General features: G+C 49.8%; 1 protein-coding gene across 1 annotated transcript in view; it reads left to right on the top strand.

The window, feature by feature from the left end:
• The window catches only part of RASGRF1 (Ras protein specific guanine nucleotide releasing factor 1), a 102,436-nt gene that overhangs the window by 22,675 nt on the left and 53,540 nt on the right, over positions 1-26,221 (top strand). The window contains exons 2-6 of the mRNA XM_069558688.1: positions 800-906; positions 6,524-6,671; positions 11,466-11,558; positions 14,079-14,332; positions 23,608-23,687. Of these exons, the coding sequence (XP_069414789.1) occupies positions 800-906; positions 6,524-6,671; positions 11,466-11,558; positions 14,079-14,332; positions 23,608-23,687 (682 nt within the window). The remainder of the gene's footprint in view (positions 1-799; positions 907-6,523; positions 6,672-11,465; positions 11,559-14,078; positions 14,333-23,607; positions 23,688-26,221) is intronic.

The raw sequence follows: 26,221 nt of genomic DNA, 5'->3' as shown, positions 1-26,221 counted from the left end.
ATGTTCTTCCATCGACTGAAGTAAAACCTGGACAAACACCTCATCCTCTGGGAAGGCCTCCTGCTTTCCCTGGGCTGAATCAGCAGGTGACTTTCCCTGGACCCTTTTTCCTTACCTCCATGAGGGTAATGATCATTGCACCGCATTAATGATATCAAACATGTGGGCTTACTAGATTTCCGGCATTCTAACAGCTTTACAGGCATTCGTTCATAGAATATTACACTTGTGTGTCTATTGTTGGCGTCCTTGCTGCCCTGGCAGCTTGGAGAGCAGGCCCCCTGTGTGACCCAGCTCTAAGTCGGCCACCAGCTCCCAACATAGAGCTGGCTTCTGGTGAGCTCTGCTAGGGTCTGTCTGTTTCTTGCTCTATGGCCAAGACATAGTAGAATACACAGAATATTTTCGTGGAATGAATGAAATGAATGCTGCGTTGAGTGGGTACCCAGTTGCCAGAGGGGATGCTCTCTTGGTGTGTTTCCTCTGCCTTTCTCCCAGCATACCTGGTGGTTTAAAACTGGCTTTTGTGCAGTCTGTTGGCAAAGAGGGCTTTGTGGGTTTTGCTTCCTTCTTACAATAACCTAAGCATAGGTTCTGTTACACTGTACAAAGCCTGCCTTAATCAGAGTTGGAAACTGCCGAATAGAATGGCATTCAGATGATCACAGATAATGAGTGCATGCCTAGCAGATGTGGCAGCAGAGTGTTTTGCAAAGCAGCCAGATGGATGACAGGAGATGCTGCTGGTTCCCTGCCCATCACCCTGGTAATCAGGGCTGTCTTCTTTTTCTTTGGGCAGCACTATTTCACGGTTAACTTCAGCCACGAGAACCAGAAAGCCTTGGAGCTGAGGACAGAGGACGCCAAGGACTGCGACGAGTGGGTGGCAGCCATCGCTCACGCCAGGTACACCTCAGCCACCCCAAGGTCCAGGCGGGAGACTGGGCCCCGTCCTGGGAAAACTCAAACCCTGGGAGGGGAAGACATGGAGAGGGAGCACATGGAGGGAACATGAAGCTATAAGAAGGGCGTCTTGACAGGTCCACCCTTATAGACCCAGGGCTCTGATGTGCCTCTCGGGGATGCACAAGGAACCAAGCGCCCCAGAGGAACAGGAGGATGCCCTCCTGCCCCCAACCAGATGAGCTTCTTTTATTATCCCAGGAGAACTGAGTCCAATTTGATTGGATTTAGGGTTTTATTACAGGACTTCCCAGGTGGCTCAGACGGTAAAGAAGCCACCCACAGTGCTGGAGACCCGGGTTCATCCCTGGTTCGGGAAGATCCCCTGGAGAAAGGAATGGCTACCCACTCCAGTATTCTTGCCTGGAGAATCCCATGCACAGAGAAGCCTGGTGGGCTATAGACCATGGGGTCGCAAAGAGTCAAACACAACTGAGTGACTAAGCACAAGGTTTTATGGTCACCAAAAGCTAAGACCACCTGAGTTCTAAACCGGATGCTGCAGGAATGTGCTGGTTCTGTCTTTTCTCTGGGCCTTGGTTTTCTCTATAGACTGAAATTGTCTGTGCTTGGATGTGCAGATTCTTAGCTGGCTCTTTCCCTCCTTTCCATCCATGTGTGCCCCTCTCTGGAGGGATTCACTGGGCCAGGCGGGTAGAAGAGCAGAAAGAGAGTGCATGCAACAGAGAAAATGGGGGCTTCAAACTGAACAGACTCTTCCTAGGTTTGGGGGAGATGATGGGCTTGGGGGCTGGGGTGTGGCCCCAGAGCTAACAATCCCCAGCAGGGCTGAGAACTCTCAGGGAGGATGGACACCCAGACTCACCCTTTCAAGCAGCAGACCTTTCTGGCTCCTCTTGGGAGCAGGGACCAAAGGCCTTATATAGACAAGAGCTCAGCAAATGTCGAGTGCAAGAATGCAAGGATGGATGGACAGAAGTTGGATGTTGAGTGTATGTGTGGGTGGTAAATGATGGATAAGTGGATAAATGAATAATAAATGAAAGATGGATAAGTGGTGAAAGTGAAAGTCGCTCACTTTTACTTTCAAAAAGTCGTGTCTGACTCTTTGAGACTCTATGGAATTCTCCAGGCCAGAATACTAGAGTGGATAGCTGTTCCCTTCTCTAGAGGATTTTCCCAACCCAGGGAACAAACCCAGGCCTCCCACATTGTAGGTAGATTCTTTACCAGCTGAGCCACCAGGGAAGCCCAGATAAGTGTTAGAAGTATACATAAAGGGGACTTCCCTGGTGGTTTGGTGATTAAGAATCTACCTTGAAATGCAGGGGACATGGGTTTGATCCTCAGTTGGGGAACTAAGATCTCACACACAGAGGGGCAACTAAGCCTGCGAGCCAAACTAGAGAGTCTGTGTGCCACAGTGAAAGATCCCAAATGACCCAACGAAGATTCCTCCTGCCACAACTAAGACCTGACACAGCCAAAGAAATTTAAAAAAAAAAAAAAAGACAGTAGCAAATGGAGAACGGATGTGAAAGTGAAAGTGAAGTCGCTCAGTCGTGTCTGACTCTTTGCGACCCCATGGACTGTAGCCTGTCAGGCTCCTCTGTCCATGGGATTTTCCAGGCAAGAGTGCTGGAGTAGATTGCCATTTCCTTCTCCAGGGAATCTTCCCGACCCAGGAATCGAACCCAGGTCTCCCGCATTGGAGAGGGGATAGGGTAACTATAAATCACATGATGCTGGTGGGAGCATAAAAGTGGTTCAACCACTTTGAAAAATTGTTAGGCAGTTCCTTTAAAAGTGAAACATATACCTACTCTGTGACCCGGCAGTTCCACTTCCTAGTATTTATCTCGAGAGAAATAAAAAACATTCACAGACAGTCTTGCATGCAAATTTCCTTAGCAGCTTTATGCACAATAGCCCCCAAACTAGAAATAGCTGAGGTGTCTATCAACAGGCAGATGTAGGAAAGAACCTTGATACATCCTTGTGATGGAATACCGCTCAACAATAAAAAGGAACCCACTGCAAATATGTGTAACAAAACAGATAGCCAGGATGTGGAGTGAAAGAGCCAGACACAAGACAGTACACGCTGTCTGATTCCTGTTACCTGAAATTCTAATAACACAGGCAGAACTAAGCTGTGGTGACAGAAATCCAGACAGCAGCTACTTCTGGGGTGTGGACTGATGAGGAGGGGCATGGGGGAATTCTGGGGTGTTGGGGATTTTCTTTATCTCAATCAGGGCATATGCGTTTATACACCTCAATCAAACTGTACATTTACGGTCTGTGCTTCCCATTCCCAAATTCCCCTCAAATTTGTAAAACAAATTATGTCTATTAGCGTGTTTTAGTTCTCGACTGCTGCAGAACAAATGACCACAAACTTAGCGGCTTAAAATCGTAGCCGTTTCTCTCAGTTCTGTGGTCAGAAGTCTGGACTGAGACTTGGCTGTGGTCTCTGCACAGAGGTCAGGGGCTGAAATCAAGGAGTCAAACTTCTGACCTCAAAGTTCTGGAGATGTCTCTGCTTCCAAGCTCACTCCTATTGTTGGCAAGTGTCAGTTTCTTATAGGAGCACATCCCTGCTGGCTGGTGGGCAGGGAAGGCTCTCAGCTCCATCCTGTAGCACAGCAGTCTGGCATTCCGTGCCATGTGGTCCCCTCCATCCTTGAGCCAACAGTGATTCACCAAATCATTCTCCAGCCCCAAATCTCTGACCACTCCTGACCAGCCAGAGGAAGCTCTCCATTTTAAGAGGTTCATGTGGGGCCTTCTCCAGTGGTCCATTGGTTAAGACACTGCCTTCTACCGCAAGGGATGTGGGTTTGATTCCTGGTCGGGGAGCTAAGATCTGACATGCCTCAGGGCTGCAACTAAGACCCAGTGCAGCCAAATAAATATTGCATAAATTAGATGAATAAATAAAATAAAGGCTCATGTGATTAGGTAAGGCCCACCTAGAGAATCTCCATATCTTAAGGTCAGCTATGCCAAAGAGTGGGTGTCCCAGGTGACTCACTGGTAAAGAATCTGCCTGCCAGTACGGGAGGCATGTTTAGATCCCTGGGTCGGGAAGATCCCCTGGAGAAGGAAATGGCAACCCACTCCAGTATTCTTGCCTGGAGAATCCCATGGACGGAGGAGCCTGGCAGGCTATAGTTCACGGGGTTGCAAAGGGTTGGACACGACTGAGTGAGCAACACATTCACAGAGAAGCACCGTCTGACCCTTTTCTGAGGGAAAGTTTCATTTTCAAAGAGAATGGGAAGAGAGGTTGGAAGAAGAAAAAGGAGAGACCAGAAGTCCCAAACCAATGCTGACTCCTCCATTCTTGCCAAGGCCACACTGGACTCAGACACAGGCTTTTTTGCTTTGGGCCAGCACATTTAAGGGGAAGATAAAAACTAGCCACTGAGGCTACAGTTAGGTTGTCTAAGAGATGTGGTCATTTTGGCCCGTGAGATACCTGCAGAGAGACAGTGAGCTGTCCCTGGCTGGTGTCGACCCAGAAGCTATGACCACTCAGAAGCTCTTCAAGTCAGATGCTATGTGGATGGACAACCATAGCACAGACTGAAGGGCTGAGAGAAGCCAGCAGGGTCCAGTCTGGCACCGAGCGTGCAGGTCTAGATGCGTTTGCAGAGGCATCTTTAATTTGTGGACCAGGTTGCCTGGCCCTAGGGTTTCCGTGGTGGCCTGGAGGGCTACAGTCCGTGAGACCACAAAAAAGTCGGAGAGGACTGAGCGACTAACACTTTCACTTTGACACAACGTGGTAGAAACAAGGTATGTACAAAAATAAGCACATAGTATAGGAACACGGACAGCCACAGTGTCCTCTGCCACTGTATGCATAGTAGTCTAGTATTATGGGATGCCTCTGGGCTATGTGTCTGTACAGCAATGTATAAAATGCAACACCAAGTGTGGCTTGTGGTCTGGAGCTCAGTAAGGAGAACTAGATGGAAACCAGACGGCCACGTGGAGAACGCAGACCCGACTCTTCAGGAACTTGGTGCGATTCCAGCTCCAGCTTCGACGCTCAGTGACTAACTGTCAATCAGGGGGGCAAGTCACTTCCCCTCTCTGGCCCTCAGTTTCTTTGTTTATAAAATGAGACAGTTGGCCTTTCGTGATTCCTGAGTTTCCTCCCAGCTCTGAGAATCTGTGAGTCTATAAAGACGGTGCTGCACAGAAGTGCAGATAGACCTAGACTGTGTCATACAGAGTCAAGGAAGTCAGAAAGAGAAAAACAAATTTCATAATATCACTTATATGTGGAATCTGGAAAAATGGTACTAATGAACTTATTTGCAAGGCAGAAATAGAGTCACAGATATAGAGAGCAAACTTATGGACACCAAAGGGGCAGGAGCAGGGGGAGGAACTGGGCAATTGGGATAGACATGTATACACTACTATGTATGAAACAGATGACTAACGAGAACCTGCTGGACAGCACAGGGAACTCGACTCAGTGCTCTGCGGTGACCTAAAAGGGAAGGAACTCCAAAAAGAGGGGATATATGTATACGTATGGATGAATCACTTTGCTGTACAGCAGGAACTAACACAACACGGTAAAGCAGCTATACTCCAATAAAACATTTTTTTTTTTAACAGAAAACTGGGGGAGGAGGAGGCAAGGGAGGCAGGCAGTGAAGACAGGGGAAGGGAAGAAAGGGAGGCAAAAACAGACCAAACCGTCCTGCCAGTAAGACTCCAGATCCCAGTTCTGAAGTGCCACTAAGAACAAACTGATGAAGGCTCTGAATTTTCACACTGGCAGAGCAAGGAGGAGAGACCAGCGGTGTGAAAACGGAGCCCTTCCTGTTCTCAACTGCATTTCCTTTGCAAGTCAAGATAATTAAGCCTTTTGGGAAGTTGGGAAAACATTAACACCTGATATTCTAGTTTAAATTCATTATAAGAGATGTACCAAAGCCTTATTTTAACCAAAGAGTTCTCTCTTGTAGCTTGTCACTTACCTCTAGAAGGGGATGGGGGAGCAAGCATGGAGCTTTGATTTGAGGATCAGGTGTTTTCCTCTAGGCACGGGCTCCAGGTCCTCTGCCCACCCTCTGCCCCTGCCACCCCCCTGAGGAGAAGCTGCCAGCTTTTCCCGCCACCCCTCCCCGCCCCTTCAGAGCACCGCTGGGCAGAGCCTCCTCCTCTGACACCATCAAGGGACCAGTCTCCATTGCCCACCGCCTCCGTTACATAGCCCCTCTCCTAGAGCAAAGCTGTTTCCCTGCCCTCAGCCTCCTGGGATCCTCATCTCCATCCTGGGGGCTTGTAGGGAAGCAATTATTGTCCCATTTTGCCATGAGGGTCTCCCCCATAAGTTCTCAGGGACTTAAAGAACTTGTGTGAAGTGGCTTCTGAGTTTGTGACAAAAGCCACTGTCTCTAAGCAGGCACACCACTAACCGGCTGCATCCTGGGAACCTGGTAGGTCATGTCAGCAGATTTCAGACTGAACAGTGTACCCTCAATTTAAGTGGGAGGTCACTGGTGACCCCAGAGAGGCAGCCGGCTCCTGTGGGTGCAGTGCCCTACCTGCCCTCTCCCTCTGTCCGCAGCTACCGGACCCTGGCCACGGAGCACGAGGCGCTGATGCAAAAATACCTGCACCTGCTGCAGATCGTGGAGACCGAGAAGACGGTGGCCAAGCAGCTGCGGCAGCAGATCGAGGACGGGGAGGTGGAGATCGAGCGACTGAAGGCAGAGGTGACCGCAACCCCAGAAACAGACGAGGCTGGCCAGGGATCCCGGCCTCCAGCCTCACATCCATCCTCCCCAGGTTCAGGGAGACACAGGGTGGGCAGGAGGGACCCGCTCCCAGCAATAGCTGTGCCAGCCCCAAACTTAAAATCAGTGATGCTGGCCCAGTGGAAAGGTCGGGTGGTCAGATCTGGGTTCAAAGCCCACCTCTGCATCATAACAGCTGCAACCTGAAGCAAGTCCCGCAGTCTCTCTGCACCTTTGTCTGTGTTGTTGTTTAGTTGCTAAGTCATGTCCAGCTCTTTGTGACCCCGTGGACTGCAGCATACCAGGCTTCCTGGTCCTTCACTATCTCCCGGAGTTTGCTCAAACTCATGTCCTTTGAGACAATGTTGCCATCCAACCATCTCATCCTCTGTCCTCCACCTCTTAAATCTTTCCCACCTCCACCTTAAATCTTTCCCAGCATCAGGACCTTTTCCAGTGAGTCAGCTCTTTACATCAGGTGGCCAAAGTATTGGAGTTTCAGCTTCAGCATCAGTCCTTCCAATGAATATTCAGGGTTGATTTCTTTTAGGACTGACTGGTTTGATCTCCTTGCTGCCCAAGAGACTCTCAAGAGTCTTCTCCAGCACCACAGTTCGAAAGCATCAATTCTTCGGCGCTCAACCTTCTTTCTGAAGAATAGGCTTTTTATCACTAGCTGACAAAGTTGTGAAGATCAAGTGATGTCACTGATTGGCAAGCTCCTGGTTACTCTGCTGACAACCACATGGACTAAGGGGGTGGGTGTGGGGCCAGAGCGTGGCTGGTAAGTCCTCAGAGCGTGGGCTCAGGCTCAGCTCCAAGACAATCCCTTCCTTCTGCCTGCCATGGCCGTCTGGAGGCTGATTAAGTCTTCTAAAACTTCTAGTCTTCTAGTCTTGCTAGGTTAAGTCTTCTAGATCTTCACTACTCAAAGTGTGATATGGCCCATCAGAAATGCAGAACCTGGGTCCCACCCATATCCCGAGTCAGCACCTGCACTTTGACAGCATCCCCGCAATTCTCATTTACCTGAGAGATGCTGACTCTCAGCCCTTAGATGCCCCTCGCCAGCTGTTCACACCTCCACACGATGATCTGATCGCCTCTCACGGCCTCATCTCACCAGGAGGTCACAATGTGTGTGTTAATTGCTCAGTCATGTATGGCTCTTTGTGACCCCCATGGATTGTAGCCCACCAGGCTTCTCTGTCCATGGGATTCTCTGGGCAAGAATACTTGAGTGGGTTGCCATTCCTTTCTCCAGGGGATCCTCCTGACCCAGGGATCAAACCCCGGTCTCCCACATTGTGGGCAGATTCATTACCTTCTGAGCCACCAGGGAAGCCCCCCAAAATGCAGGAGCATCAATTCTTCAGTGCTCAGCCTTTTTTATTGTCCATCTCTCACATCCAAATATGACTACTGGAAAAAATCATAGCTTTGACTATACAGACCCTTGTAGGCTACAGTCCAGAGGGTCCCATAGAGTCGGACAAGACTGAGTGACTAAGCGCACATGCACAGGGAACTAGATCCCACATGTCTCTAGACAAGATCAAAAAACTTAAGGAAAAAAAAAGGGAGGAAGAACTGAGCTGTGTGGCAGCTATCTGAAAAACAAGGAATTACAAAGGTCTTAGTAAAACCTTGGCAGGTAACAAAGAGGAAAACACCTGGGTTAATTCCACCATGAATGACTGCTCTGACTAAATGGATTCTGGACTAAAGACACTGCCTCTTGAGAAGGGAGCAGGATGGGGCAGAAGCTGATGCACTGTGTCTCAAAGTTGGGGTGGCAAGCGGGGTTTTCCTCTGATGGATCAAGGAAGCCAGACCACTGGTGGCGAGTGGGCAGGGTCCAGCAGAGACACCTGGCTTTGAGCCTGGTCAGGCAGCCGAAGCTAGACTCTGGTTGGTGAGGTGGGCATGAGCCAAAGTCCCCACTCTGAGTGGCCTTCATCTACAAGGGTCAACTGAGCAGACCCTGGACATCTAGCAAGCAAACCGAGGTCCAAAGCAGAACCATCTCCAGAGGAGACCCGCCAGGGTCAGAGAAAGGCTGCCTCCATGGGCTCACCTGACCCTCACTCCAGGCAGAGATGGGCCACAGCCCAGGACTTGTGTGGGGTCCCAGGCTTGCAACTCCCGCACTAGAGCTCTGCCCCCCACCCCGGACCTGATGATCCTTCAACAGAGGCTCCGCGGCTGCCAGTGGTGCTGTGCATGCAGCATAGCGCCTGACCTAATTGCATCTATTTTTTGCCCTGGTCCCTGCTGAGTGCATGTCCTGGAATGCCTCTTTCTGAGATAAGTGCCAGGTTTAAATACAGGACAGACACAGACACACACACACACAGCACACGCACACACACAATCCCCCATGCTAAAGAAAAAAAAATGGTTCCACATGCAAAGCTCAAAAGTGGCAAAGAAAGCGGAAGGTGATAATAATCAGGTCAAATGTGGGGATTGACTGGACATTCCTGCATCTCTCGGCTCTCTAAGAGCCTGCCTGTGCGTGTGCGTGTTCACATGTGTTCCTCAGCCCTTTAAAATACAGATCAAAGAACCAGCCTTTATTTCACTGTGCAGATGTTCCCAGAGAATCGAAAGAAAAGGTGGGGGGTTGGGGAGAAAGAAGAAAAGCCTGTGTCGGCGCTGAATATGTCTCAGTTAGATATTTTCAGCCGCTCTTCAAGCATAGACTGGGGTAATTTTAGCAACCCGCGAGTGGAGAGCGGGTAACTGTTCCATTTTGCTTTCAGAGTGCTCAGTTCGCTCAATTGTGAGAGCCCATTCATTCTGCAGTTCAGCAAGTGGCCTTGAGGGGACAAAGCCACGTGCTCTGAAGAGGAGCGGAGGCTTTGTGGCGGTGTTTGTGGAGTCCCCTGGGCTGTGTGGGGCTCAGTGACTGTGGCGTTTTCCTGTGATTGAGGTTTTTGTCGCTGCTGTGGTTCTGACCCTTCTCTAATTGACTTATTTCTGTCACCAATGAATATCTGTCAGCCACCAACCCCACGCTAGGCACCCGGAACCCACGAATGAATGAAATGGTGTGGTCCTTCCCCAACAGATACCATAGTCATGATGGAATACACAGGCAGTATCAGCATTTTTGGGCTTCCCACGTGGCACTAGTGGTAAAGAATCCGCCTGCCACTGCAGGAGACCAAGAGACACGGGTTCAATCCCTGGGTCGGGAAGATTCCCTGGAGAAGGAAATGGCAACCCACTCCAGTATTCTTGCCTGGAGAATCCCATTGACAGAGGAGCTTGGCGGGCTACAATCCATAGAGTTGCAAAGAGTTGGATATGACTGAACTGACTTAGTATGCATGCATGCCAGCATTTTCACGGGAAAGTTCGAAGCCCTGGGAACCCTAGTGAGGGATCCCCAACAGAAACTTGCGGACTCTGGGATGGCGTGAAGGAGCCCCACCAGGGAGGCTGCACGGCTAGCCTGTCCACCTGAGGAGTGCCTGAGGCCCCCGGCCACAGTGTGGCTTAAGGCACCTCTTCTCCTGGGCGACACCGTGTTGGCTTTATTCTTGCAGCTGGGCAGACCTGTCTGATCCCAAATCTGGCAAATATAGATTCTTAGATCAGCTCCAACGCTCGTTTAAAGGGCTGTTCCATTTTTCTAGGCCAGCAGTTCCCAGGCTGTGTTCCAAAGAGAGCTCCAAGTCAGAGAAGTCCTTCAGGGTTGTCCCGGGAGGGGACAGGCAAGCCAGCAGTGCTTCCAACTGAAGTCTTACTGGGGTTCCAGGACAGTTTTGTTTGAAAAAACAAAGCGACTACCCAAGTGTCCATTGATGGATGAATGGATCGCAAAATAGGGTTTGTACATACAATGGATGTCTTCCCTGGTGGCTCAGCAGTAAAAAATCCGCCTGTCAGTGCTTGAGAACAGTTGGATCCCTGGGTCAGAAAGATCCCCTGGAGAAGGAAATGGCAACCCACTCCAGTATTCTTGCCTAGAAAATCCCATGGATAGAGGAGCCTGGCAGACTATGGTCCATGGAGTTGCAAAGAGTCAGACACTACTGAGCAACTAAACAACAATACAGTGGATATTACTCAGCCTTACAAAGGAAGGGAAGTCTGACACCTGGTCTGACATAGGGGAACCTTATGCTGGTGAAATAAGGCAGACACAGGTAGACAAATACCGTCCGATTCCACTTAGGCAAGGCACCTAGAGACATCAGATTCACAGAAAGTAGAACGGTGGGTGCCAGGGGCTGAGGAGTTAGTGTTTAAATGGGGACAGAGTTGGAGAGGATGAGAAAGTTCTGGAGACAGATGGAGCAGATGGTTGCACAGCAGTGTGAATGAACTTGATGCTACTGAGCTGTGCACTTAAAACCGGTTAAAACAGTAAATTTTATGTTACATCTATTTTACCACAATAGAAATTTGAAGATAAAGGAACTGAAGGTTTAGGAAGTAAGGAAGATGATCACAGATTTGGACCAAAGCTCCCAGATTACAAAGGGATTGCCTGCAGCCCTGAGGGTGCCCCTCCCAGGGTCACTCAGAGTCAGATCCCAGCTGCCCTGGACCCTGGTGGACGGGCACCAGGTCCAGCGCTTACTCACAGATGTCTGGCTTGTAACCTCGGGCGGACAGGAGCTGCAGTACCTCTGGCCTCATGGAGTGCGTGGGAGGGCACCTGCCCAACACGCGGCGCCTGGTGGTACCTGGAGGGGTGGGACTTCCGCCCGCTGCCGCAGCCCACCCACCCCCAGAAGCTGACCCATGTTTCTGTTGCAGATCGCATCTCTGCTCAAGGACAATGAGCGCATCCAGTCCACCCAGACCGTCACCCCCAACGACGAAGACAGTGACATCAAAAAAATCAAGAAGGTCTGTACCGTCCCTCAGGGCTGGCGAAGCTGCCCCGGTCCTCTTTAGAGAGCCCCACCCCCAGCACAGCCCCGTGTCCACCTGCTGTCCCCCTGCTCCCAGTGTGGCCTTCCACTTCCACTCCAAAGGCAGAACCAATAGCCCTCACCTCCGACCGGCACCTCCTCAAGCCTTTCCTTCAGGCTGTCTCTGTGAGGTAGGGTCGTTCAGCCCATTTGATAGATAGGAAAACCCAGGCCCCAAAAGATGAGAGTGGATTGAGCCAGGGCAGGAGCCCAGGCTGTGAGACTCATAGCTGCGAGCTTTCCTCGCGACCCTGGGCAGCCTCAGTGAGACCCCAAGCCACTCTTCCATCCTCCAAACCTTGCGTGCCTGCCCGTCCCGCCTCACCCCAGCCACTGTCCTGCAAACACTGCCTCTCCCAACTGTACCCTTCAGTCCCCAGCAGAGGTCAGCATGGGGAACCGACCTCTGTGACGCACCAGGGTTGGTCTAGCTGGTTTTACTCTGTTGGAGTCCAGGAGGGGTGGACATCTCAGGGGGTACCAGAAAGTTGCCCAGTGGTAGGGATACTGACCAGCACCATGGCCCACCCTGTGCAGGGGAAGAACATGGTCTGTGTTTGCAGCTGGCCAGACTTGAAGCAGGGGAGCCTGACTCACTCTAAGAAAAACAAGTGAAACCAGAAAACCCTCCTTGTCAAGAGCATAAAAGGACCCCAGCACCATACAGACCAGAAGCTGCAAACTGGCTTCCCACAGGCCAAGTTCAGCCTCCCAGCGTGTTTGGGGTTTTTAGCCCATACGGTGTTTTTCCCCCCTTTTTAATGTGTTGCCGGTGCTATAAACGCTAAACATTTCACATAAAAAAAAAAAAGTCTGTATTTCTGGTTACTCAGAAATAGAAAGAGCTAACATCCCTTACGCACTTTCCATGTGCCAGACACTATTCTAGGAGATGTATGCAGATTAATCTCTTCCGAACTGAGAGCCCTCTGGAGTTTGATTATTGTCTGCATTTCACAGATGAGGGTACAGAAGCCCATAAGGGCAAAGTGACTTGCTCAGGTGACACACCCAGGTATTAGCAAAGCGACATTTAAACCCCGGCCACTGAGCTCCAGAGCCCTCATCTTCGGTCACTGGGACAGACCATCTCTTGGAAAAGCAGGAGGTCTCACAGCCCCAGGCCTGCCTCCTGCCCACAGTGTTTGCTGGCTCTAGGCCAGGTGCCTACCCACCTATGATCCATAGGACCCCCTGGTACCCTATGGACATTGGGACTTGCCACCAGTGCCACCAGGGATCTGAACCAAGCCCTACCCACACAGGGATGCGTTGGCCTGCCTTCTCTTCCGTGGCCCCACTGGACTTCCTGCCCCATTTTGACAGCCATTCTGGTGGGAACATTTTGTTAAGTCCAGCTGAAATGCACTGTCCTCCTTTTATTGTCACCTTTCTGGGGCCTCTGAGCAAGCCCCTCCCACTTTATCCAGAGAGGCTTCCTATCTTCAGAGAGAGCTGTTGTGGCGAGGTCAAGCCACTCCTCCCCACCTATGATCTACATGCAGGACTGCCCAGGGCAGACGGCCCTGGCCACAGGTCTGCACTCAGAAGGCCGCACTTGCTGTTCATGGCCAGGGCCCTTTTCAGCTGAGAGGATTTTGATGAACACCTCAACAGGCAGCCCCTGGATCCCCAGGATCCCCTCTCCGACCCAGCACCATGCAGCACCTTTGTTCCTGGGGCCCTGGGCCCTCCCCATGCAACCCCTGAGCTTGCCCACAACTCGGCAGCAGGAATGGTGAGGAGCCTTGACTGGAAGCATACAGATCTTCACACAGGCCTCTGAGTCTGGGAATCAAGGCCCTTCCCAAGTTCTCGCCAAAACGAGGCCAAGCCAAGCAGCCCAACTCAAGTCACCATGTTCATTTCTCCCCGCAGAGGCAGAAGAGAGCCTCTGGAGCCTGCTGATGAGGTCCAAGCATGAGATGAACTCATCTGCCATATTCAGTTCAATGTGATAATCGCCCTCTGTCCAGACAAGCTTAAACTGAAACTTCAGGGTTCTCAGGCCAGTCATTAGATGAGAAGTGTGAGCTCCACCTGGCACAGCGTGGCAGCTCTCTCTTCTCGAGGCCCCTCCCATGATGGGGACTTGGAGCCACATTTTCCCTCCCTCTGGGGATGCTACCAGAGCAACCTGGGGGACCTGGTTTGAACACAGAGGTCTGGGGTGGGGCCTGGGGTCAGCATTTCTAACAGAATCTCAAGAGATGCTGAAGCTGCCTGTCTGGGGACCACACTTTGAGTCAGGCCATCATCTCCTTAGCTTCAGGGCACAGATGGAAAGTGGACTTAGAGGGCCCCGAGGTCACACCCAGCACCACGCAGGCAGGGGCACCAGGCCTACCTTTTCCTGAGCTCTTTCCCTAAGCGCAGGGGATGACAGAGCCTTGGTCCTGGAAGGACCCAGGCAGCGGAGGCTGATGGGCGGCTCTCCCCCGGTCTCGGCACCCAGGTGCAGAGCTTCCTGCGGGGCTGGCTATGCCGGCGCAAGTGGAAGACCATCATCCAGGACTACATCCGGTCGCCGCACGCAGACAGCATGCGCAAGAGGAACCAGGTGGTGTTCAGCATGCTGGAGGCCGAGGCCGAGTACGTGCAGCAGCTGCACATCCTGGTGAACAACTTCCTGCGCCCGCTGCGGATGGCCGCCAGCTCCAAGAAGCCCCCCATCACGCACGACGATGTCAGCAGCATCTTCCTGAACAGGTGAGCACCTGAACCTCAGTCCCTGCCCGCACACATCCCCACCACCACCACCACCACCACTGCCTCGGAGCACTTGGCCAAGGCAGGAGGGGGGAGCTTGGCTAGCAATGAACTTCACTGCAAGCTCTCCTCTAGTTCCTGTCAAGTGCGGAGGAGGAAACAGCCCAGAGAGGAAGGAGGCCACCCGAGGTCTCGGGCCTAGAAGCCAGTGTTCTGATCCTTACCGGCAGGATACAGACAGAGGCCCACAGAGTAGATGTCTAAACTCAGGGGTTCAGCTGGGGCAATATCGGGAGACGTTTTTGATTGTCAGAACTTGGTGAGGGGGTTGTGGGAGGAGTTTGCAAGTAGCATCTAGTGGGTAGAGGTCAGAGATGATGCTCAACATCCTACAGTGCACAGAGCAGTTCCCCACTCCCCCGACCCCAGCAAAGAATTATTCCACCAGAAATAATCGTGCCAATACCCTGGTGGTCCAGTGGTTAAGATGCCGAGCTCCCACTGCAGGGGGTGCAGGTTTGATCCCCGCTCAGGGAGCTAAGATCCTATGCGCCAGAAAAAAAATCAATCAATAAAAATAATCAAGCCAAGGTTAAGAAACCCTGGATTAAATGTTTCCTGTATTGAGAGATGGGTTCATTACCACTGGCACCACGTGGGACAGGAGTTTAATTAAATGTTTGCAAGTTATAAATCAAGCTACAAAAAACCAAGCGTGTTCCATTCCTCTATCTTAATAGCATCGTCATAATGATCAAGAAACAGGTCTAAATTTTTAGAATTCTCAGGCTCATTAGAGTTCAGCTTTGTACCACGTTACCCACATACCATATAAAAGTGGTTCAGTTCAGTTCAGTCACTCAGTCGTGTCCAACTCCTTGGGACCCCACAAATCACAGCACGCTAGGCCTCCCTGTCCATCACCAACTCCCGGAGTTCACTCAGAGTCACGTCCATCGAGTCAGTGATGCCATCCAGCCATCTCATCCTCTGTCATCCCCTTCTCCTCCTGCCCCCAATCCCTCCCAGCATCAGAGTCTTTTCCAATGAGTCAACTCTTTGCATGAGGTGGCCAAAGTACTGGAGTTTCAGCTTTAGCATCATTCCTTCGAAAGAAATCCCAGGGCTGATCTCCTTCAGAATGGACTGGTTGGACCTCCTTGCAGTCCAAGGGACTCTCAAGAGTCTTCTCCAACACCACAATTCAAAAGCATCAATTCTTCTGCGCTCAGCCTTCTTCACAGTCCAACTCTCACATCCATACATGACCACAGAAAAAACCATAGCCTTGACTAGACGGACCTTAGTCGGCAAAGTAATGTCTCTGCTTTTGAATATGCTATCTAGGTTGGTCATAACTTTTGGTCTTTTAATTTCATGGGTGGAATCACCATCTGCAGCGATTTTGGAGCCCAAAAAAATAAAGTCTGGCACTGTTTCCACTCTTTCCCCATCTATTTCCCATGAACTGATGGGACCAGATGCCATGATCTTCGTTTTCTGAATGTTGAGCTTTCGGCCAACTTTTTCACTCTCCTCTTTCACTTTCATCAAGAGGCTTTTTAGTTCCTCTTCACTTTCTGACATAAGGGTGGTGTCATCTGCATATCTGAGGTTATTGATATTTCTCCAGGCAATCTTGATTCCAGCTTGTGTTTCTTCCAGTCCAGCGTTTCTCATGATGTACTCTGCATATAAGTTAAATAAGCAGGGTTACTTTCCCAAATGGTGACCTTGGGTGTTTGTGTGAGGTTGGTAGTGCCTCAAAAGGCTGAGCTGACAGTTGCCTTTCTGCTGTCCACCTCTTTTGAAAAGGGCAGTCTTAGGAAGTGGCTTAAAGGAGCTTTGTGGTAGCCAATAAAATGGCGTAAACTAGGTAAAAGCAACAAACATAAAAACATCAAGAGTGCTATTTACAAACGATTCTCATCTAGGAATTAAAGTAAATTATATGTGCTCCGGGTTATTCGTTCGGCTGCACTTCCTTTAGCATAGTCATCGTTCAGTCACTTCACTAGTTCCAGCTAGTGTTCTGCAGAGGTGTTTGGGACCCAGGGTCACCTCCCCTAGGCCCTGCTTTGCCCCTTTACCTGCCAGGGTGCTGTAGCAAGTTTAAGGACTTGTGTGTCACCCGGGAGGAGATGGGGAAGCCAGTGGACGCGGGTCTGATTCTAAGAGGTTGAGCTGAGATGCTGAAGGTGGCTGGGAGAAGGACCAGGCTGACTTCATGAATGTGGAGATGTCAGAGTACAGGGGCACAGTGGAGGTGGGAGCAGAAGGAGGGGAGCGGCTTCTAGCCTCAGAAAACCTTGTAGAAACTGAATCACTGGGCCTTACAAAGTTGCTTTATTTTAATGTATTTGCTCGGCTGTGCCGGGTCTTAGCTGCAGTACGTGGGATCTTCCTCGTGACATTCAGGCCCTTAGCTGCAGCATGTGGGCTCTAGTTCCCCAACCAGGGATCGAACCTGAGCCCCTGAATTGCAAGCACAGAGTCTTAGCCGCTGGACCAGTTGGGAAGTCCTGAACATGACTGTCTTCTTATCGTTCACACTTCACTGCATGATCCACTGTGTGCATAGGACAGTATAAGTGTCACTGTCTTAACCACTTTGCTTTGTGTGAGCAGAGACCAGTGTGATTGATTTTTTCATTAAAAAATAGCAGCACTTCACAGCTTCTGTGCATGACTGAATGTTCTGGACTGCCCTCACCACATTAAGCTTTGCAGGGCCGGCTTCATGCCAGGCTCTCTGAGCACTTGGCCCGAGTGATTTCCGATCCTGGGACATGCCCCATCAGGCTGGCATCAGAGCCCAGAGAGGTGATGGATAGGACGTGCTCAGGGTTCCAGTGGGCTGTGACTTTAATTCAGTTCCGTTTTACATCAAGGCCTCTGCTTGCCCCTGCTGCCCTATTAAATGATGGGCTGGATCTTTGCTTACCCCCATCCTCCTTTTCCCCAATGCGTGCTCATCACAACCCAGGTCTTGGCAAGCACCGCCCCCACCCACTTCTGCGCTATTGAGAACTTTCTGTTGCGTGTGAGCCCAGCCTCCCCTCTTGCTGCGTAAGTGCTGTGAATCTCTGGGGTCTCCCTGCCTTGGACCACAGCACAGAGGTCCCTGTGTGCCACAGGCCAAGGGCAGAGGCTGCCAGCCCACTCACTAGAAGGCGTTTCTACACGTGACTTCCCCCTGGGTTTGCTTTCAGGCCAAAATGAATTCAGTGATTCAGCCACACTAGAAACCTGATGCTACTTTGGTGATTTCATGTGCCGGAGCTCCTTAAAAGAAGTCCTTGAGAAGAAAGAGGCCTCTCTCCAGGCTGGTAGATTCCTGGAGGGTGCTACGGAACAGGGGAGGGGGTTAATTGTGTGCTTCTACAATAGCGGAGGGTGGAGGAGAGGGGAGGAGCAATCTTTGAAGTAAACACCTGCAGCAGGTTTTGTTTACCCAAGACAATGAGCACAGAGACTTGGACTGTTTCCCTTTAATAAAAACATTGCCCAGCAACATGTGCTGGGAACCACAGGCATGGCCCCGTGATGGGAACATCCCGCCCGGGTGACAGATGGTTGGTACCTTGATGCCACTCTGATTGATCGGCGGTGGCTGGGAGTCCCAGGCTGAGAAGGATGGTGAGGCTCCATGGGGGAGTATGCTGCCATCCATTTGTCATGTCTGCATGGGCTGGGGAGTGAGGACGGACGGGCAGAGGGCAGAGCAAGAGTGAAGAGGCCTGGTTCTGCCCTCCTCCTCAGCCCAGCCCTGTGGATCTGAGAACGGCTTGGGTGAGTCACACTCCTTTCTGGGCTCAAGAAGGGAACCAGGAAAAATGAGTGCTTCCCAAGTAGACAGGTCGCTTCCTCTCCCTCAAATTCTCCCCACCCTACTGTCCTCCTTGTTTTCCTTATAACAGCGCTCTCCTACTCTTCCTTCATGTTTTTCTTGGATGTCTCCAACCACCCCATGCCCCTTGTTCCCATTGGCTTCTCTTCCCTGGTTGTGTGTTTCCAGGGCCCTCTTTTGTAGCATTCATCACACTTAAATAATGATTTCTTTTGTGTTAGATTCCCTGCTGCACTCTAAATAAGCTGTGGGGAGGGATACGGCCATAGAATACAGTTGCCCTCGCTGTGCACTGCACAATTCAGGGACAGCATTCGCATAAACTAGGTCTCAGCAGAGTTCTTCTGTCAAGGGCCAGATGGTAAATATTTCAGACCTTGCGGGTCAGATGGTCTCTGTCCGAAGCATGTGGACTTAGGCAATCTTAATGATCGGTTGAATGGGTGTGGCTATGTTACAGTAAACCTTTATTGATGGACGCTAAAATGGTAATTCTATAGAATTTTTACTTACCATAAAACACACTTTTGATTTTTTTTCAACCATTTAAAATTATAAAAGTCCTTCTAAACGTGCAGGCTGTACAAAAACAAAAAATGGGCCAGCATTCTGGATGGCAAGATTCCATGTCATAAATATGTCATTTCACCCAAGACATGCTATAAAGTTAATATAATTGCAATTGAAGTTCAGCCTCACAGAGTGATTTTAAAGTCCATCTGAAGGAATAAATACATGTAAATTGATAATCATGTTCTGAAAAAAGGAACAATGAAAGTAACATTTCCTACATTAATTAAAATATAGTATAGGCTTATAAATATATTAAAAGTAACAAAAACAGCCTGACACTATTGCCAGAACAGGCCAATAGACCATCAAAGTGAAATAGAAAGTTCAGAAACAGACTTACACATGTTTGAGAATTTAGTAACAATAAAGTCAGCTTTGAAAAGCAGGGTAAACAGCTGGAGTACTGGATAAATAAAATGGGGCAGTTGGCTAACCAAACTGAGAGAAAGATTACATTTATATCTTTTATTCCCACGCTACACCAAAGTAAACTGGAGTTAAGTATTTTTAAAATCAGTTATTTATTTATTTTGGCTGTGCTAGGTGATGAGATGGCTGGATGGCATCACGGACTCGATGGACGTGAGTCTGAGTGAACTCTGGGAGATGGTGATGGACAGGGAGGCCTGGCGTGCTGCGATCCATGGGGTCGCAAAGAGTCGGACACAACTGAGCGACTGGACTGAACTGAACTGAGGTCTTCGTTGCTGCGTGGGCTTTCTCTAGTTGCAGCGAGCAGGGGCTGCTCTCTAGCTGTGGTGCTCAGGCTTCTCTTGTGGTGGCTTCTCTTGTTGAGGCTCCTGGGCTCTAGAGCACAGGCTCAGTAGTTGTGGCACATGGGCTTAATTGCTCTGAAGCATGTGGAATCTTCCAGACCAAGGATCTAACCTGTGTCCCCTGCATGGCAGGTAGATTCTTAACCACTGGACCATGAAGGAAGTCCCCTAGTTAAGTGTTTATATGTAAAAAATAAAATACAGACGAGTGTGTATGCAGTCTAGGAGTGGGAAAAGACGTGCTCAAAGCAGGAAAAAAAAAAAAAAGATAGAAAATGGTATACCTCATGGCAAAGTAGAAAAACTTTCAGTTCAGTTCAGTTCAGTCGCTCAGTCCTGTTCGACTCTTTATGACCCCATGAATTGCAGCACACCAGGCCTCCCTGTCTATCACCAACTCCCAGAGTTCACTCAGACTCACGTCCATCGAGACAGTGATGCCATCCAGCCATCTCATCCTCTGTCGTCCCCTTCTACTCCTGCCCCCAATCCCTCCCAGCATCACAGTCTTTTCCAATGAGTCAACTCTGCATGAGGTGTTTCAGCTTTAGCATCATTCCTTCCAAAGAAATCCCAGGGTTGATCTCCTTCACAATGGACTGGTTGGATCTCCTTGCAGTCCAAGGGACTCTCAAGAGTCTTCTCCAACACCACAGTTCAAAAGCATCAATTCTTCAGTGCTCTGCCTTCTTCACAGTCTAACTCTCACATCCATACATGACTACTGGAAAAACCATAGCCTTGACTAGACGGACCTTAGTTGGCAAAGTAATGTCTCTGCTTTTTAATATGCTACGACTGAATCTACTTAGCAGCAGTAGCAGGTTGGTCATAACTTTTCTTCCAAGGAGTAAGTATCTTAATTTCATGGCTGAAAAACTTTAAAAGACACTAAACACAAAATCAGTGGAAAACAGCTGAGAAAACAAAAAAAGTCTGCAATGTAGATGTCCGATTTTACACTTAACATGAAGAGTTAGTTTAAATTAATAAAACTGAAAATAGTAAATGGACAGGACTTGGCAGTTCTCAAAAGAAGATGTTCAAATGGCCAATACAAAGGAAAAATGGAGCCTTCATCAACTGTATTTTTATAGTCCCAGTTTATCATATTCCTACTGTGCTACTCTACCAGTCCTTGCCCTGTTGGAATCTAAGAGGGTGGGTTTCCTCCCTGGTGTTTCCTGCAGCTGTATAAGGGGGCTCCCTAGCAGTGGGACCCTGAGTCTTGCTGTCAGTGCTTGGGGTCATTCATCACCGCCTGGCTCCTCAGGAAGCCCTGATAGTCTTTCTACCTCTACCCTCCCCCACCTCAGGGCCCACATTCACCCCTCTGTGCACTGCCATGCACCCCAGACCCGTATCATTTGAATTTTCCAAAGGATCTTCCCATGTGGATGACTAAACCTCTTCAGATTGGCATGGTGCCTGTTTATCTGTTCAATAACTAGTTCAGGGGCCATGGACAGGCAGAGTTATCCTGGTCACAGGTGCATCTGTTGCAGACCCGCTGCCTGAAAACTGAAGATGACTTCAGCCATCAAATTGGGGCCCCCAGTCCAGAAATCACTGTGTCACCACCCCTAGGGGCCTGTTCTCTTGGGACTTCAGGGAAATGATAGTTACTTCACGGTAACGACTGGACCACACTCAGGAATGAGAACTCAGAATGTTTCCACTACCTTGTTGTTCAGTAGCTCGGTTGTGTCCCACTCTTTGTGACCCCCATGTACTGCAGTAGGCCAGGCTTCCCTACCCTCTACTATCTCCAGGAACTTGCTCAAACTCATGTCCACTGAGTCAGTGATACCATCTAACCATCTCATCCTCTATCATTCTACTTTTGCCTTCAATCTTCCCCAGCATCAGGATCTTTTCCAGTGACACCTGTTAAAGGCCCCCTGGCCCCAGCCCTCCCTTCTGAACGTCCTGGGGGTGTGATCAGTACAGACTGCTCTGCAGAGCCCAGGCGCTGTGTTCTGTTCTCTTACCACCACCACCCTCCTCTCAGCTCCCTCAACCCCTTTTTCTCTTGCAGTCTTTCCATCTTTTCTTTCCCTCTTCAGACAGTGTGTTTTCCCTGCAGAGTGGGGGTGCTCAGGGCATTCCAAACCCATCTGGGGTCCAGGAGCCCCATGCTGCTCAGGCCTTCCGTGCACATGAGGTCCAGGCCCCTCACTGGCCTCCTGTGCCTCACAGCCCAGGGGCGACCCCCCAGCGCCTTCCATCCTTTGCTCTTGTCCTAAGAATGAGACCTCACGGTGGTGGGGGGTTGCCTTCAGGGCACAAACTGCTGAGAGAAAGGACAGCACCCAGTGACAGCACTCCAAGCTGGAAAACACCAGGGCCTCAGTGACCACCCAGGGCACTGGGAGAGCCTGGGGAGGGAGCAGAGAGTGTAGCCATGGAGGGGTGGTGATACGGCAGAGAAAGACAGAGAATGTTCCAGGGAGAGGGGAAGACAGGGCCCAGAGGCCCAACTCCTAGGAGCTCACGCTTCCTCTCTGGGACTCATTTTCCCTTTCCATGAGTGGAGTGCACGTTAAAAAAAAAAAAAAGAATTTTTTTTGGCTGCACCACAGGTGGGATCTAGTTCCCTGACCCAGGATTGAACCCCATGCCCCCTGCTTTGGAAGTACGGAATCTTAACCACTGGACCACCAGGGACAAGTCCCCACACTTTGGCATATTTGGTTCTTTTGCCTTGCCCTGTGATTCAAGGCAAGCCCAGACATGCTGGGGAGACCCCCAGGTCTTCAGGGTGTAGGAGCCAGGGTGATGAGCAGGAGCAAGGAAAGAACAGGAGGAGGGGGGCCCTGCAGGATGGAGCAGAAATTGGCCCATCTCTTGGGTTCTCTGTGTTCTCACAGATTGGCTGTTCTCTGGAACCAGCCAGTTGGGGAGCAGTGGGCAGAGAAGGGGGGTACGGGAGTGGGGCCATGGCAAATGTGGCTGTCTGGGGAATGCTCTGAGGCCTAATGAGACTATGTGCACCCCCAGCATTCCAGGTGATGACAAGGCAGGCACTTTAGAGACTCTGGGTTTCTGTCCTTTCCTCTTTTTTTTTTTTTGCCCTTTTCTAATGTTTATTCAAAAAGGTGCTGGTGGAGAACTAGCATTTGCTGAGCATCACTCTGCTCCAGTAGATGCACAGTACTTTCAGAAGAACCACATTTCACCTCCGTGTTTTCCGTGGAAGGACCTGTGGTTCAGAGATGCTAGGCATCTTGCTCAGGGTCACACTGGTGGGAAGGGGCAAAAGGCAGCAGATCGAGCCTCCATCTGTGGGTCTCAAGCCCTAGCTCCTGTCATGTCCTCATAACATGAGGACTTTTCTTCTGAGTGGCTTTTCCTCTGAGTTCTTCAAAGCCCTAGCTTCCTCTAGGATCCCTCAGGGGCACCCTCAGCCAGCAGGGACTTGAGGGAGCTAGGGAAGCCAGCAGCCAGAGCACTACCCTTCTCAGCCAGCTTGACCCGCATTTGATTGCATGCTGAGAAGAGCCCTTCTGAATTGTACGCTCTGCTGTCACCATCCTGAAATACACTTTATTTTTTTGGAGACCATTTTTTTCTTAATTTTTTGTTTTTTCAGCTGTGGTGGGTCTTCGTTGCTGTACACAGGCTTTCTCTAGTTGCGATGAGTGAGGGCTGCTCTTCACTGAGGGTCACGGGCTTCTCATTGCAGTGGCTTCTATTGTTGCGCAGCACGGGCTGTGTGGCATGCAGGCTTCAGTAGTTGCGACTCACAGGCTCTAGAGCACAGGCTCAGCAGTCGTGGTGCTCCGTGGCATGTGGGATCTTCCCCGACCTGGGATCCAGCCGGTGTCCCTTGCATTGCAAGGCGAATTCTTAACCACTGGACCCTCAGGGAAGCCCCATCCTGAAATTTTTAACCATTTTGTTAACAAGGGGCTCGCTTATTTGTTTTGCATTAGTCCCCACAAATTACATAGTCCATCCCACTGAACTGGTTTTCAGGTTAAGTCACCTGAGAAGATTTCCTTAACTTGTGGGAGGGGACGCTTGGAGGGACAGGATGTCCTGGCCTGAGCTTAACCCTGTGCTTTTTCTTGCAGCGAGACCATCATGTTTTTGCACCAGATCTTTTACCAAGGCCTGAAGGCCCGCATCTCCAGCTGGCCCACGCTGGTCTTGGGTGAGTAGCAGCCCTGGCAGGGGTCCTCTGCCCCTCCATCCCCACCCCACCTGGGAAGTCCATCTACAGTGGCCACCCCGCTCCAATCCCAGCTGGCAACACTTTTGTCCTTGCAGAATGTACCACAGGGGCCCTTTAAAAACTCCCAGAAACCATCAGAGGGCTCAGAGGAGGAAAAACAAATTGGCAAAAGCTACATTTCTGGGAGGAAGTGATATATTTTTAGTTTATCTGTTTTTCCTTTTTAAAAATAAAATATATGTACCCGTTTGAGAAAATTCGAGAATCCAGAAAAGAAGGAAATGGTTAAAAATATCAGCCATAGTTCTGCTTCCCAAAGATAACTACTGTAAACACTTGGGTTTGTTTCCTTCCAATTCTTTTTTCTATGCATAGATCTTGGTGTGTTTTTTTCCCATTTTACATAATTGCAAACATACTGAATATAGAATTTGAATCTTACTGTGGGTTTTTTTTTTCTACTTAACATTATTGCATAAGCACTTTCTCAAGCTGAAGAACGCTTTTTGATGACTGTGTAGTGCTCCAGGGCCCTGTGAATCTGCCACCGTCTACTCAGACATCTCCCCCTTCTTGGCCCTTAAAGATGCTCTGCCTTTCTGCTGTTACTAGAAACAATCGTGTCTGCGTGTGAGGTGGTCTCCATATTAGAGAGCAGTTCCCTGAGATAGGTGTCCAGAGGCTGAATGGCTGAAACAAGGGTGGTGGACGCCCCACTCTGCACCCGCCGTCACATTTCTCTGCAAGTCCTCCCTCCTGAGAGTGATGTTTAGGAGTGCCTCTCGCATCTTGTCTCTCCCACCCTGGGTAGCATTTTCCTTCCACCTAATTCAACAGGAAAAGGTGAGTGTTGTGTCACTTCTGCTGTGGAGTCGAGGGAAAAGGCTCAGGAAGGTGAAGGGACCACTGAGAGAGGAGAGGCTTCCCTGCCCACAGGCCAGGAGACTTCCATGGGGAGTGAACACTATTTCTATTTTTCTCAGGTCAAATAGACCCATTTTCTCCAAGGTCAAAAGAAGAAGCAGGTGACTCAGTGGTAAAGAACAGGCCTGCCAATGCAGGAGACGCAAGAGCCGTGGTTTGATCCTTGGGTCAGGAAGATCCCCTGGAAGAGGAAATGGCAACCTGCTCCTATATTCTTGCCCGAAAAACTCCATGGACAGAGGAGCCTGGCAGGCTACAGCCCATAGGGTCACAAAGAGTTGGACACGACTTAACGACTAAGCAAACATACACACACACACTAGAAAGAAGAAAAAGGCTGTGCTTTCTGTCCTCGTAAGGATTGATGAGGTGATCCACTGGACAGGTGGATGCCTGGCATGAGAGCTCCCACTTGGAGTTTGTTACAAGGAAATTTTTTCCTTTTATTGAAGTATAGTTGACTTACAATATTGTCTTCATTTCAATTGTATAGCAAAGTGATTCAGTTATACCTATAATATGTTCTTTTTGTAATATTCTTTTCCATTATGGTTATTACGGGTTATTGAATATAGTTCCTCATGCTATACACTGGATGTGTGCGTGCTCAGACTCTTGGCAACCCCATGGACTGTAGCCCTCCAGGCTCCTGTGTCCATGGGATTTTCCCAAGAAGAATACTGGAGTGGGTACCCGTTTCCTCCTCCAGGAGATCTTCCCTACTCAAGGATCAAACCTGAGTCTCCTGTGTCTCCTGCCTTGGCAGGCAGCTTGTTTACCACTGAGCCACCAGGGAAGCCCTGTGCTATACAGTACGACCTTCTCGTTTACCCGTTCTACACATAAAAACTTACAAATGCTAAACCCAAGCTCACACTCCATCCATCCCCCATCCCCCTCCCCCTTGGCAACCACAAATCTGTTCCCTAAGTCTGTGAGTCTGTTTCTGTTTTGTATGTAAGTTCGTGCCATATTTAGATTCCACATATACGTGATATCATATGGAGTTTGTCTTTCTCTGTCTGACTTACTTCACTTAGTATAATCATCACTAGCTGCATGGTCTTTCTCTTTAATGGGGTTAGTAAGCTGATGTTTGGAGAAGGCAATGGCACCCCACTCCAGTACTCTTGCCTGGAAAATCCCATGGATGGAGGAGCCTGGTGGGCAGCAGTCCATGGGGTTGCTAGGAGTCAGACACAACTGAGAAAATTCACTTTCACTTTTCACTTTCATGCACTAGAGAAGGAAATGGCAACCCACTTCAGTGTTCTTGCCTGGAGAATCCTAGGGACGGGGGAACCTGGTGGGTCGTATAGAGTCGGACACGACTGAAGCAACTTAGCAGCAGCAGCAGCAAGCTGATGTTTTAGAGCAATGGTCCCCAACCTTTTGGGTACCAGGGACTGATTTCATAGAAGACAGTTTTTCCACGGACCAGGACTGGAGGAATGATTTCAAGATGTTTCAAGCACAGTACATTTATTGTGCACTTTATTTCTAATCTAAAACTGCTACTGATATGATAGGAGGTGCTGACCCGGAGGTTGGGGGACCCCTGTTTTGAAGGTTCCATCCCATCCTATCAA

This window comes from Ovis canadensis, chromosome 18 (genome assembly GCF_042477335.2).
Source record: "Ovis canadensis isolate MfBH-ARS-UI-01 breed Bighorn chromosome 18, ARS-UI_OviCan_v2, whole genome shotgun sequence".
In the NCBI taxonomy this organism is placed as follows: Eukaryota; Metazoa; Chordata; class Mammalia; order Artiodactyla; family Bovidae; genus Ovis; species Ovis canadensis.
The sequence above is the reverse complement of the archived record's forward strand: the minus strand, read 5'-3'. Positions and strand labels throughout refer to the sequence as shown.